This window comes from Pituophis catenifer, unplaced genomic scaffold (genome assembly GCF_029215685.1).
Source record: "Pituophis catenifer annectens isolate HBS135680 unplaced genomic scaffold, rPitCat1.0.hap2 SCAF_7, whole genome shotgun sequence".
Classification (NCBI taxonomy): Eukaryota; Metazoa; Chordata; class Lepidosauria; order Squamata; family Colubridae; genus Pituophis; species Pituophis catenifer.
In genome coordinates this window covers 43,311,889-43,327,102 of record NW_027256887.1, presented here as the reverse complement: position 1 = coordinate 43,327,102, position 15,214 = coordinate 43,311,889, and the positions used below count along the sequence as shown (strand labels likewise).

At 46.4% G+C, this 15,214-nt stretch overlaps 1 protein-coding gene across 4 annotated transcripts in view; it reads left to right on the top strand.

Annotated features, from left to right (window-relative positions):
• GRIP1 (glutamate receptor interacting protein 1) overlaps window positions 1-15,214 on the top strand; it is a 416,635-nt gene that overhangs the window by 305,846 nt on the left and 95,575 nt on the right. For all 4 annotated transcript variants that reach the window (XM_070947983.1, XM_070947985.1, XM_070947984.1 and 1 more), the window contains exons 3-4: window positions 6,427-6,562; window positions 11,819-11,964. In XM_070947983.1, the coding sequence (XP_070804084.1) occupies window positions 6,427-6,562; window positions 11,819-11,964 (282 nt within the window). The remainder of the gene's footprint in view (window positions 1-6,426; window positions 6,563-11,818; window positions 11,965-15,214) is intronic.

Sequence of the window (15,214 nt, the reverse complement as noted above, 5' to 3'; positions counted from 1 at the left end):
CCTTTGTCAAAGGACATTTGCAACACAATAGCAACAGAAACTAACACAATGGGCCCCATCAAGCCATGTGATCCTGTCCACCATTAAACCATCTTTCCAAGCAGTCTCCATGTTTCCAGTGTCTTTTTCCCCACTTGGAGCAGAACCCAGAAGGATATTTCTTCCAACACAGTATTTAGGCATTTCAATTAAATTTACAATTTCTATATTTCCTTTTTACCATATTTATTCCTCATCTATTTTTTTAAAAAAACAATATTACCCTTCATCCTCATCTCTAATCTTAATCAAATTCAATTTTTCCCTTCTATTCTATATTATACCCCTTCACATTGTCATATATTTTTATATCCATCCTCACATTGGTTAATTATGTAATACAGTTGTTTAATACAAATTCAGCATTTTAATATAAATCAATTAGTTATATAACTATCTTTTTTGTATATTAATCAATATGAACATGAATATTCCAATTATTTCCATGCAATCCAATTTCTTACAAATCAATTAATTATATTTACCAATAATAATAAACCAAATAATTTCCCCCATATATTCCTCCAAACCACAACTTAACCAATTAATAGTATCTCAATTATTACAATTCCCTAGTTAAATAGAGCTTTTTTTCTTTTGTGTTTTAAAATCTTGGAACTCTCCTCTTTTGCCCTAAATTTCCCATTGTTTGCAGTTTTGCACCTACCTTTTTTGGTGAGGAAAAAGAAAAAGAAATCTCTGCCTCATTTTGTCACGTTGCAGCCTGCTTACTTTCAATTTCGCTTTTTCAGCATAGCTAGAGGGAAAAAAAATCTGCTCCAGGAATTTACCTCTTTGCAGCCCCGTGGCAAGAATTTAAAGTTTTTTTTTCCCTCTAGCCATCAGCTGGGACTCCGGAGGCAGCAATAGTGGGTGGGGTAAGCGAACGGCGACCGGGCGATCCAACAGAGGCAGAGGGTGAGGTTGAGGGAAGGCGTGTGGGGGGGGGCGAGAGAGGGCTTTGGTGACCCCTGTGAAATGGCCGTTCGACCCCCAAAGGGGTCGTGACCCCCAGGTTGAGAACTGCTGCCTTAAATCATATCTGTTCCTTCAAAAGGGATGGTGGGTTTTTAAAATAAATAATGCTTTCAGAATATAAAATTCTATTTTTATTTTTTGTCTGACTGTGCACGTGAGGAACAAGTTAGAAAAAGATATGTCTTATGGTAATTTTACATGAAGCCTTTGAATCAAATCACTTCTGCCAGATTAACCTTTTTTATCATTGAGTATCTTCCTTTCATTGCCAGACGTTTACATGCTGGAACTACTTCAGCATATATAAATAAGTAAATGTCATAGTAAGCTATGGATCAAATGATTAATCTTTCCGCTTAGCTCAGTGCTCCCCATGTTTATTCATGTAAGTTTCACTTATTTCAGTAGAACTTACTCTTACATAATTGTGCAGAAAAATGCAGGTTTAACCCAGGCCTTACTAAATTAGCTCGAATAAACTTATTTTTTTTAAAAAAACCAATGTAATTGAAAAACGTGGCTGCAATGAATCTGGTTTATGAGGAAACATTGAGAACATTTAAGCTCAATATCTGGGTTGTTTTATGTTGTTTATTTGTTTGATTACACAACATTTGCTAGAGGAAGTCTGAAAGGACAATGGATGCAATGTCATAACACATGTTTCATAATTTTGGCATCATCATGGTTAGTAATGGAAAACTACCGAAAAGACTATAAGAGAAAGCAAGTCCTGTAATCTCAATTCTTCCTTTGGAGGGATGCTCATGCCATTTTAGAAGGTTTTCCTCCTGTTGTGTTTTAATAGTAGGAAATTCTTATGGAATTTAGATCTGGGCAAGGACTATTCTGTATATTTTCATATAAAGCTTTAAAGTATGCATTTTTAATAATAAAATTGCTTATATTTTGTCTGCAAAAAATAAAACATGATCATTGTTGGAAATTTCAAGTGTCCCATATGAACACTTATAATCAAAATTTCTGCATCTCTGAAATACCTTTTCCCATTTATCAATATACAAAATGGCCACTAACCCTTAGAAATCAGAAATGCAGAATAAGAATGCTAACATTATTGTTGAATCAGTTTTTATAGTTAGTCATGTGCTTTAAGCTTTTATATATAACAACATTTTAAAAATAAATAAAAACAAATATAAATGATGAAATAAAATAATTATTAGAAAGACAATCTGAGATTTGTGCTAGACATGTATACACAAAAGGTATTTCAATAGGTACCAGCTCTTCAACTTTGCAGTTCTATTTATAGTAATAGTAACTCCTATTGAATTGGATTATTTCGTTATAATTAAGATTAAGATAGAAAACCTTAATGGATTTCATTACTTAGGATGGGATTATTTATTTATTTATTTATTTATTTATTTATTTATTATATTTCTATACCGCCTTTCTCCCGTAGGACTCAAGGCGGTGTACAGTCAAGAAAAATATAGACACACACACATCATAAAATTGCTAATTAAAATTATTACTTAGTTTGGTCAATTAAATAAAACCCAGAATTAGATAACATTTAAAAAATCATTCACATTTTCGTATGTTTAGCCCCGCCTGTTGGAACATCAGGGTCTTGAGGGCACGGCGGAAAGCACGGAGATCAGGGATATTCCGTATCTCCGGGGGCAGTTCATTCCAAAGGGTTGGAGCCCCCACAGAGAAGGCCCTCCCCCTGGGAGTCGCCAGTCGACATAATTTGACTGACAGTACCCTGAGTAGTCCCTCCCTGTGAGAACGAACTGGTCGGTGGGAGGCTATTGGTGGCAAAAGACGGTCTCGTAGGTACCCAGGTCCTAAGCTATGGAGCGCTTTAAAGGTGATAACTAACACCTTGAATCGCACCCGGAAGACCACCGGGAGCCAGTGCAGCTCGCGTAGGAGAGGTGTTACATGGGCGTAACGAGCTGCGCCCATAATCACCCGCGCGGCTATGTTCTGGACCAGTTGGAGCCTCCGGGTGCTTTTCAAGGGGAGCCCCATGTAGAGAGCATTACAGTAGTCCATATGGGAGGTAACTAGGGCATGAGTGACCGTGCGCAAGGCGTCCCGATCCAGAAAGGGACGCAACTGGCAGATCAGGCGAACCTGATAAAAGGCACCCCTGGCCACGGCCGTCAAATGATCTTCTAAAGATAATCGTGAATCCAGGAGGACACCCAAATTGCGGGCCCTCTCTGTGGGGAGCAAGATCTCATCCCCTATTGTCAGTGATGGTACCAGCTGACTATACCGGGACGCCGGAAGCCACAGCCACTCGGTCTTGGAGGGGTTGAGTCTGAGCTTGTTTCTCCCCATCCAGATCCGTACGGCCTCCAGGCAACGGGACATCACAGCAAGGGCATCATTGTGGTGGTCTGGGGTGGAGATGTATAGCTGTGTGTCATCAGCATACTGATGAACACTCACCCCAAAACCACGGATGATCTCGCCTAGCGGTTTTACATAAATGTTGAACAGAAGGGGTGAGAGGACTGACCCTTGCGGCACCCCACAAATAAGGTGCCTCGAGGTTGACCTCTGCCCCCCTGCCAACACAAACTGCGAACGGTCAGAGAGGAAGGAGGAGAACCACCGAAGCACGGTGCCCCCTATTCCTAACCCCTCCAGCCGGTGCAGTAAGATACCATGGTCGATGGTATCAAAAGCCGCTGAGAGATCTAATAGGACCAGGACAGAGGAGCAACCTCTGTCCCGAGCCCTCCAGAGATCATCCACCAATGCGACCAATGCCGTTTCCGTGCTGTATCGTGACCTGAAGCCCGACTGGAACGGATCCAAATAGACAACTTCATCCAGGTATTGGAGTAGTTGTTGCGCCACCACACTCTCAACAACCTTCGCAACAAAGCGAAGATTGGAGACTGGACGATAATTTGATAATATAGCCGGGTCCAGGGAAGGCTTCTTGAGGAGGGGCTTCACAACCGCCTCTTTCAAGGTGGCGGGAAAGACACCCTCACTCAGAGAAGCATTTATAGTCCCCTGGAGCCAGCCTTGTGTAACCTCCCGGGAGGCCAGTACCAACCAGGAGGGACACGGGTCCAATAAACATGTGGCAGCGTTAAGCTTGCCCAGAATCCTGTCCACGTCCTCAGGAGCCACAGAGTCAAACTCTTCCCAGATAACGCTCGCAAGACCTGCCCCCGTCTCCTCCCCTGGATCTACCCAATCAGAGTCCAGGCCTTCCCGAATCTGAGCGACTTTATCATGCAGGAATTGCATGATAAAGCTCGACCCTTTAAGGGATCTTCCCGTACCCCCACCTGAAGTAGGGAGCGGGTCACCCTAAACAGCGCAGCTGGGCGGTTCTCTGCAGATGCAATAAGAGCGGAGAAGTAGCTAGACTTCGCCGCTCTTATCGCCACTAGGTAGGTTTTAATATAAGATCTCACCTGTGTTCGGTCAGATTCAGATCGGCTTGTCTTCCAGTCGCTCTCCAGGTGTCTTTTCTGATGCTTCATCTCTCTCAGCTCCTCGGAAAACCAAGGAGCTAGACGAGATTGGCATCAGGTCAGAGGCTGCAAAGGCACAACACGGTCCAAGGCCCCAGTAGCCGCCTTGTCCCAGGCGACCACCAGGTCCTCAGTCGAGTTGTGAGCCAGAGTCTCAGGAAATGGCCCAAGCTCCATCAGGAACCTTTTGGGGTCCATCAGGCGCCTGGGACAGAACCATTTGGTTGGTTCCGTCTCCCTGTGGTGGGTGGAAGTGACTTGAAAGTCAATGTGAAGGAGAGAATAATCAGACCATGACAAGGGCTTGATGTCTATATCCCCTATTCTTAGATCATTCAGCCACTGATCAGAGACAAAAATCAAGTCCAGAGTGTGATTCCCCAAGTGGGTGGGGCCTTGAACTACCTGGGTCAGGTCCATGGCTGTCATGGAAGCCATGAACTCCCGAGCCGTCTCTGACATCTCACCAGCGGATGGCAGGTTAAAATCCCCCATAACAATAAGTCTGGGGGTTTCCACCGCCACCCCGGCTATAATGTCGAGCAGCTCAGGCAGGACCGCTGTTACGTGGCAGGGACCCAGGTACGCAATCAGTAGGCCCATCTGAATCCCCCGACCCCACTTCACAAGGAGGGACTCACATCCAGCTATCTGAGGAACAGTGGCCTCCCTCGGGCAAAGACTTTCTCTAATGATTGCTGCCACTCCCCCACCCCTTCCCTGAGTCCTTGGCTGATGGAATGCACGGAAACCTGGCGGGCACATTTCCACAAGGGGAACTCCTCCCTCCTGGCCTAACCAGGTCTCCGTAATCCCTGCCAGGTCAGCACCCCCCTCTGAAATAAGATCATGAATGAGGGGGGCTTTATTTACCACTGACCTGGCATTACATAACATCAGCCGTAGACTCAGGGTCTGAGACTCTGAACAACCCGGGAAACGAGCAGTGCTTTGGGAGTCGGAGTGGGCAATCGCTCGTAAACAACGAGTGCGCACTCCCGAAACATAATATGGCCCCCTGCAGCCGTCATATCTGCCCCTCCCACTTACTATACTAATGCCCATTGCTTCATCCCCCTGCATCCTTGTCAGATTTCTGTCCCCATCCTCCCCACCATGATTATCAGACCCATTACCCCTTTCAGTGGATTTATGGATCCCCCCAGATGCATTCCCACAATCCCTCCCAGAACCGCTTAAAATAGAACTTAAAGATTTATCTAAAAATCCCCAAAGCCGTCGGTGTTTTGCAAACCACCTCTCAGGGTTCCAAAACCCGTCCTCAAGGCATGCTAAGGCATGTGATTTTGGGGGGTGGGTCTGAAATAGGAAAGCCTATCCTTGAGTTGTTCATTATATGTTTTTCTCAAAGGAAGATTACCAGATTAGCAATTTAAGCTTTTGTCAAAATATTTTTTATTTTATTTACAAACTAAATAAAATAGTCATTTGTTCAGAGTAATATATGTTTATTTTTTTTTAATTTGAGTTAAATTAAATATATTTTGTCCATTGATTTCAACAGGCTTAACCACATGTAGTATTATGTTGTATGTAATCTTTAAAAATAACCTAGTCCTTTTTTTTCCTCTGCAAGCTGCAAATAATAGAGTCTGTTTACTGATTTATTTCTCAGGACTAAGTCATTGTTATGATTTTAAAAAACAGATAGATGTAGTAGATCTTTTAAGGCATACAAAATTCTTACAACAAAACAATATCTTAAAGGCTAGCAAACATATTGTGAAATAAACTTTGGGGGAATAGAATCCATTTCATCATTGTATTTGAAACAAATTAAATCAAAAATATTTTTTAATCTTTATGAAAATTACAGTGTTTCTGAAATTATAGTTTACAATATAAACTGTAACTGAAATTACAGTTTACAACCTAAACCTTTTTAATGGTAATATTTTTTTTCCAACAGAGGAATTCAAAGGCTCAACAATAGTTGAACTGATAAAGAAAGAGGGCACTACTTTGGGGCTTACAGTATCTGGTGGAACGGACAAAGATGGAAAACCAAGAGTGTCCAATCTTCGACAAGGAGGAATTGCTGCTAGGTAAAGACTTTTCAAGACAAAGAACAGACACACACAAAAAAGATATCTTCAAGTTCCTCAAAAATAAATAATAGATGCCTTTAACTAAGTTAGGCCATTAGAGAAGAAACATTAGAGAAGAATTTTTGAGAAAGTTGAGAAATATTTCAAGATGCATTACAAATAAAGAAAAGGTTTGGTGATATGCAGAATACATTCTGCAATCAAATGGTGACAAAGAATTCAAAAATTTAAATAGCTTGTACTGTGACTAATTCTTAAATTGGCAACTTATTCTACTTGTAAACAATTCAGTTGTATTTCACTAAATCTAATGTTGGTAGAAAACATGCCTCACATAAAGGAGGATGCAGGTTTAATCATTGCTCTCTCAAAAAGATCTTAAGTGAATGATTTTCACATGACACTCTGAAACATTATTCTTCTATCTAGTACATTTTTGAGAGATCTGTGTCATTTAAGGTGTCATATATGTTATTTAAGCTGTCATATTATAGAAATTTGGACATGTAGAGATTTTGTCACGCAAATGGCCAACAGACTATATAGAGAAACAGTTTGACTTGCTCTCTAAAATAGAGACCTATTTTTGCTTTGTAAGGCTTTCATATATGGTAATAATAATACTACACAAATAAAGGAATACTGTATTATTATATATAGGATGTCATATCATTATTTGGAAAATTAGTATTAAAATAATATGTTTTTAACTTGTAAATGAGGTGTCATTGGTGTTCTCTGAGCTTGTTTGTTTTCTTGCAGATGTTTCGGTAATGTTTTATTACCCAAACTAGGTAACAACATCCTAGATCAGACATGTCAACACAACACCCGCAGGTCAGATGCAACTCTGGATGTGTTTGGATATGGCCTTCAGGGCTGGCCTGGAGACAGTGAGGTGCCAGCCCTGCCGCCTCAGTCCCGGTCCACCCCAGCCAGGTACTGCCCCTGGGTGCATGCACAGGGGGCGGCAAGCGCACAGGGGCTAGAACTGCCCAGCAGCAGCAGCAGCTTGTTGGCACCTTAGCTGCTAATTGGCCAGAAGCAATGTGAGCCTGAGATGTCCAATAAGCCATGCTTGGCCTCACCCCACCTGCACCACTCTTGTGCATCTTGGGGTCCTGTAGCCCAGGCAGCGCAGATGGGTCATTTCATTTTCATTTTCATTTTCATTTTATTAGATTTCTATACCGCCCTACTCCCGAAGGACTCAGGGCGGTGCACAGCCAAACAATAAAAACACATACAATACAAAATTTAAAAAATAGAATAAAATCAAATTAAATAATTTTGGCCCCGACAAATTTAAAACCCCAAACTTTTAAAACCAATTTAAAATTGAATATATAAATACTATAAGATATTTAAAATTTTAAATATCTTTATAAAAGAGGGGGAAAATTAGGCCAGGCCGGCCTGGTGAAATAGTAAGGTCTTTAAGGCGCGGCGGAAGGTGTGCAGATCCGGGATCCTCCGTATCTCTGGGGGGAGCTAGTTCCAGATAGTAGGTGCCTCCACAGAGAAGGCTCTCCCCCTGGGGGCCGCCAGCCGGCATTGTTTGGCTGACGGCACCCGGAGGAGCCCCTCTCTATGGGAGCGTACCGGCCGGTGGGAGGCCATTGGTGGTAGTAGGCGGTCCCGCAAGTACCCGGGTCCTAAGCCATGGAGCGCTTTAAAGGTGGTAACCAAAACCTTGAAGCGCACCCGGAAGACCACCTGGAACCAGTGCAGCTCGCGCAGGAGGGGTGTTACATGGGAACGCCATGTCGCTCCGATTACCACCCGCGCGGCCGCACTCTGCGCCAGTTGGAGCCTCCGGGTGCTCCTCAAGGGGAGCCCCATGTAGAGAGCATTGCAATAGTCCAGGCAGGAGGTGACAAGGGCATGAGTGACCGTGCGTAACGAGTCCCGATCCAGAAAGGGACGCAACTGGCGAAGCAGGCGAACCTGATGAAAAATCCTCCCGGTCAAGGCCGTCAAGTGCTCTTCTAAAGACAGCCGTGAATCCAGGAGGACGCCCAAGTTGCGAGCCCTCTCCGTGGGGGCCAATGATTCGCCCCCAATAGTCAGTGATGGCGTCAACTGACTATATTGGGACGTCGGAAACCACAGCCACTCAGTCTTGGATGGGTTGAGCCTGAGCCTGTTCCTCCCCATCCAGATCCGTACGGCCTCCAGGCACCGGGACATCACTTCAAGGGCATCGTTGGGGTGATCCGGGGTGGAGATGTACAGCTGGGTGTCGTCAGCATACTGATGGTACTCCACCCCGAAACCACGGATGATCTCGCCCAGCGGCTTCACATAAATGTTGAACAGGAGAGGCGAGAGGACCGACCCTTGCGGCACCCCACATATGAGGGGCCTCGGGGTCGACCTCTGTCCCCCTGTCAACACAGACTGCGACCGGTCAGAGAGAAAGGAGGAGAACCACCGCAACACAGTGCCTCCCACCCCCAACTCTTCCAACCGGTGCATCATGATACCATGGTCGATGGTATCAAAAGCCGCTGAGAGATCTAACAGGACCAGGACAGAGGAGCACCCCCTGTCCCGAGCCCTCCAGAGATCATCAACCAACGCGACCAATGCCGTTTCCGTGCTGTACCCGGGCCTGAAGCCCGACTGGAACGGATCCAGATACATCGTTTCATCCACGTGCTGGGGGAGCTGTTGCGCGATCACACTCTCAACAACCTTCGCAACAAAGCGAAGGTTGGAGACCGGACGATAATTTACCAACATTGCCGGGTCCAGGGAAGGCTTCTTGAGGAGAGGCCTCACCACCGCCTCTTTCAAGGCGGCGGGAAAGTCACCCTCACTCAGCGAAGCGTTTATAATCCCCTGGAGCCAGCCTCGTGTCACTTCCCGGGAAGCCAGTACTAACCAGGAAGGACACGGGTCCAATAAACAAGTGGTCACGTTCAGTCTACCCAGAATCCTGTCCACATCCTCAGAGGTCACAGAATCAAACTCATCCCAGATAACATTCTCAAGACCTGCCCCTGTCTCTCTCCCTGAGACTACCCAGTCGGAGTCCAAATCTTCCCGAATCTGAGTGATTTTGTCATACAGATACTGAACAAAATCCTCGGCTCTACCCTTCAAGGGGTCCTCCCGCGCTTCCTGGTGGAGCAGGGAGCGAGTCACCCTAAAGAGGGCAGCCAGGCGATTATCTGATGACGCAATAAGAGCAGCAAAATAACTACATTTTGCTGCTTTTATCACCACTAAGTAATTCCTAATGTGGGATCTTACTAGTGTCCGGTCAGATTCAGAAAGACTGGCCCTCCAACTACTCTCTAGGCGTCTTTTCCGGCACTTCAACTCCCTCAGCTCCTCGGTAAACCAAGGAGCCAATTGAGATCGGCGCCGGGTCAGAGGCCGCAAAGGCATGACCCGATCCAGAGCACCAGCAGCCGCCCTATCCCAGGCAGCCACCAGGTCTCCAGTCGAGGCGTGTGCCAGAACCTCAGGAAATGGCCCAAGCTCCGTCTGGAATCTGTCAGGTTCCATCAGGCACCTGGGGCGGAACCATCTTACCGGCTCCGCCTCCCTGCGGCGGGGTGCAGCGGTTCGAAAGTCGAGACGAAGGAGAGAGTGATCTGACCATGACAAGGGTTCAGTAACTATATCCCCTATATCAAGATCCCTCAACCACTGTCCAGAGACAAAAACCAGATCCAGCGTGTTTCCCTCTGTGTGGGTAGGGCCATGAATTAACTGGGTCAGGTCCATAGCTGTCATGGAAGCCATGAACTCCCGAGCCATCTCTGACGTCTCACCCACGGAAATCCCCCATGACCATAAGCTTAGGGGTATCAACCGCCACCGCGGCGATGACGTTGAGTAGCTCGGGCAGGGCTGTTGCCACGTGGCAGGGAGCCAGGTATGTGATCAGCAAACCCATCTGAACCCCATGACCCCATTTCACAAAAAGGGATTCACAGCCGGCCGTCTGAGGAACAGTGGCCTCCCTCGGTCTCAGACCTTCTTTAATGATAACCGCTACCCCCCCCGCCCCTCCCCTGTGACCTCGGCTGATGGAATGCTTGGAAACCTGGCGGGCACATTTCAACGAGGGGAACCCCCCCCCTCCTGGCCCAACCAGGTCTCCGTAATACCTGCCAGGTCCGCACCCCCCTCCTGAACAAGATCACAGATGAGAGGGGCTTTATTTACTACAGACCTGGCATTGCACAGCATCAGCCGAAGGCCTGGGTCCTGAGAGTCTATGCAACCTGAGGAGCCTTGGGGGCCGGAGCACGCCACCGCTCGTAGACAGCGAATGCGCACTCCCCTAACACGATATGGCCCCCGCTCCCGCCATATCTACCCCTCCCACCTACAGTACTGATGATCGAAAAACTATCCGGACAAGCTCTAACCCCCCCCTTGATCCCGGGTCCCCCATCCCCCATGCCACGCTTCACTGCCAGACCCGACCCTCCCCCTTGTGGGTTATCCCCCTTACCCACAGCCCGAATTCCAATCTGACCCTCCCCCTCCCTAGGACCCCTTAAAAATTTGATTAAAAATTTTGTTAGAAAACCCCTCAATCCCCTCGTTTTCACATGCCACCTCTCTGGGTCCGAAAACCCTTCCTTGAGGTGGGCCCTCAATAGTGAGGAGGGCCACATCTGCGAGAAGGGGGAATCTCGCAGCGCAAGAAGATCTGCAGTCGTATACATCTCCAAAATGCAGCGATGGAGGCCCAAAGCTCACAAAAGATGTAACACAGCCAATTGTTCATCGATGTGCTGTTGGTATCTCAACTGTCCTCCCACAAGAGCAGGAGGGTCCATGCGCCGCAGCCATTGGGCTGGCCTTTTAAGAAGCAGGTGGAGGTAGAGGTGCAGGGTGGAGGCATATGATCCAGCTCGTCGGATGTGCAGATGCCCATCCACGCATGCACAGAATACTTGGTGGCCATGGGCAAGTAAAGACAGAGGGTGGGCCTCAGTGAGGCAGCCTAGCCAATTGTTGTCATTGCCACATTGCAGCCCCTGCCCGCTCAGCCTCCATCATCCAACCTTGTCCTCCAACTCCAACTGCTACACCTCTGATGGCCCTGCTGAATGGGAAAGGTGGGGAGTTTCTGTCCCCAAGAGTATGGGTAATGAAATGTCTGCAAGAAAACAATCAAGCTCAGAGAGCACTAAGGACCCCTCATTTGAACCCTGAGCTACAAACATGTAGATGTTATAAGACAAATAAAATACAGCTTCACTGAAGAAGAGATGTGTGTTGCAGAAGTGACCAACTGGATGTGGGGGATTACATCAAATCTGTAAATGGAATCAACCTGACAAAGTTTCGCCATGATGAGATCATTAGTTTGCTCAAGAATGTTGGTGAGCGGGTTGTATTAGAAGTGGAGTATGAGCTGCCACCTGCTTGTAAGTAATAATTTATAAAATAATAACCCTGTGTAAAATGTTTTAACAAAAGTAAAATTAATGTGATGGTATGGTATAAATATGGTAATAGCTTTTTTCCCACGTCCTTCTCTTCTTCTGTTTCACAGGCTCACTGTTTTGATCTTTAATTTCCATATTAGCAATGCTTGTTTGTTAGCCTCGTTTATTTAGGTTGTCATTTGTAAAATGCTTATAATTACAATGGTTATCGGTGTTTTGCCAGAACACACCCTGGGAAGATGACTGCTATTGAAGGCGGCATAGCTCTCTAGTACTATGATGATTTTGCCTAATCAGTCATTATTCTTAAGAAAAGTAATTTTATTATTATTATTATTATTATTATTGTTGTTGTTGTTGTTGTTTATTGTTTATATTTATATACCGCCCTTCTCCTAAAAGACTCGGGGCGGTGAACAGCCAACAGATAAAACACAAGAAATATAAAATTTAAAAACAGTATTAAAATCCAATTAAATTAATTTGGCCCACAATTAAAAACACCCCTGTATTAAGACCCATAATTATACAATTTAAAAATTAAAACAATTTAAGAGAGTTAGGCCAGCCCGGCTTGCTGGAATAAAAACGTCTTTAGGGAATGGCGAAAGGTGCGAAGATCTGGGATCCGCCGTATCTCCGGGGGCAGCTCATTCCAGAGGGTAGGTGCCCCCACAGAGAAGGCTCTCCCCCTGGGGGCCACCAGTCGACATTGTTTGACCGACGGCACCCTGAGGAGCCCCTCCCTGTGGGAGCATACTGGTCGGTGGGAGGCTATCGGTGGCAGAAGGCGGTCTCGTAAATACCCGGGTCCTGAGCCATGGAGCGCTCTAAAGGTGGTAACCAATACCTTGAAGCACACCCGGAAGACCACCGGGAGCCAGTGCAGCTCGCGCAGGAGAGGAGTTACATGGGAGCACCGAGTCGCCCCCATAACCACCTGCGCGGCCGCATTCTGGACCAGCTGGAGCCTCTGGGTGCTCCTCAAGGGGAGCCCCATGTAGAGAGCATTACAGTAGTCCAGGCGGGATGTGACGAGAGCATGAGTGACCGTGCGTAAGGCATCCCGATCCAGAAAGGGACATACCTGGCGAATCAGGCAAACCTGATAAAAAGCCCCCCTGGCCACAGCCGTCATATGCTCTTCTAAAGACAGCCGTGTATCCAGGAGGACACCCAAATTGTGGGGGCCAACGACTCACCCCCAATAGTCAGCGATGGCACCAACTGACTATATCGGGATGCCGGAAGCCACAGCCACTCAGTCTTGGACGGGTTGAGCCTGAGCCTGTTTCTCCCCATCCAGATCCGCACGGCCTCCAGGCACCGGGATATCACATCAAGGGCATCGTTGGGGTGATCTGGGGTGGAGATGTACAGCTGAATGTCATCAGCGTACAGATGGCACTTCACCCCGAAACCACGGATGATCTCACCCAGCGGCTTCACATAAATGTTGAACAAAAGGGGCAAGAGAAACGACCCTTGCGGCACCCCACACACAAGGCGCCTCAAGGTCGATCTCTGTCCCCCCATCAACATGAACTGCGACCGGTCAGAGAGGAAGGAGAACCACCGAAACACGGTGCCCCCTACCCCCAGCCCCTCCAATCGGCGCAGCATGATACCATGGTTGATGGTATCAAAAGCCGCTGAGAGATCTAATAGGACCAGGACAGAGGAACAATCCCTGTCCCGAGCCCTTCCAGAGATCATCAACCAACGCGACCAATGCCGTTTCCGTGCTGTGCCCAGGCCTGAAGCCCAGTATCAAAATGAGTGATACCTAAGTTAGGATATTGAATTTAGTAGCTGGAACAGTAAAATGTACAATAGGCCAGAACACACAGTTGTAGTTGATTGGTTAGAGAGTGCTGACTCATGCATGGTGCAATCTCTGCTATGATTGGTTGCTATAAGTATAAAGGGGGAGTTTCCATTTTTCCCTCCTTTTTCTTCTGTGTGTTCTGTATACTGTTTAATTTACCTCATGATGTTCCTGTGTTCCTGACTATCTATATTTATATATTCCGATTTCATCTGGAGAATTGCTATGTAATTCCATGACAACATGTTTACTTACAGAGTAAAAACAGTAACTAAAGGATAGCAGAGAAAGAATTGAATTAAGCATACCTTACTTAAGTATAAGATAGTTTAAGATAGTTACATTTTATATGTTTTCATTAACACTATCAAATTGCAACACTCTGCTTAGATAGCCTTTAGTAAATGCTAAAAATAAATAAGCTTTGTGATCTCAGTGAGAGCATTTTGGTTAACAATTAAGCATCCAGTTTAAATATGTTTATTTAAATATACTTATTTTGAATCAAACATCTTTTATTTGTATTTGTATTTGTATTTATTGAATTTGTATACCGCCCTACTCCCGAAGGACTCAGGGCAGTGAACAGCCATAAAAATAAAACATGGAAATACAAAATTTAAAATAGAGATAAAACAAATTAAATAAATTTGGCTGAACCATATTTAAAACCCCAATAATTTAAAACCAAATTTAAAATTCCCATTTAAAGGCGGAGAAGTTTAGGTCAGGCCGGCTTGCTGGAATAGGAACGTCTTAAGCGTGCGACGGAAGGTACGCAGATCCGGAATCTTCCGTATCTCGGGGGGGAGCTCGTTCCAGATAGTAGGTGCCCCCACAGAGAAGGCTCTCCCCCTGGGGGCCGCCAGTCGACATTGTTTGGCCGACGGCACCCGGAGGAGCCCCTCTCTATGGGAGCGTACTGGTCGGTGGGAGGCTATTGGTGGTAGCAGGCGGTCCCGTAGATAACCAGGTCCTAAGCCATGGAGCGCTCTAAAGGTGATAACCAAAACCTTGAAGCGCACTCGGAAGACCACCGGGAGCCAGTACAGCTCGCGCAGGAGGGGCGTTACATGGGAGCGCCACGTCGCTCCCATCACCACCCGCGCGGCTGCACTCTGCGCCAGTTGGAGCCTCCGAGTGCTCCTCAAGGGGAGCCCCATGTAGAGAGCGTTACAGTAGTCCAGACGGGAGGTGATGAGGGCATGAGTGACCGTGCGTAACGAGTCCCGATCCAGAAAGGGACGCAACTGGCGGATCAGGCGAACCTGATGAAAAATCCTCCCGGTCACAGCCGTCAAGTGCTCTTCTAAAGACAGCCGTGAATCCAGGAGGACACCCAAGTTGCGAGCCCTCTCCGTGGGGGCCAATGCTTCGCCCCCAATAGTCAGCGATGGCACC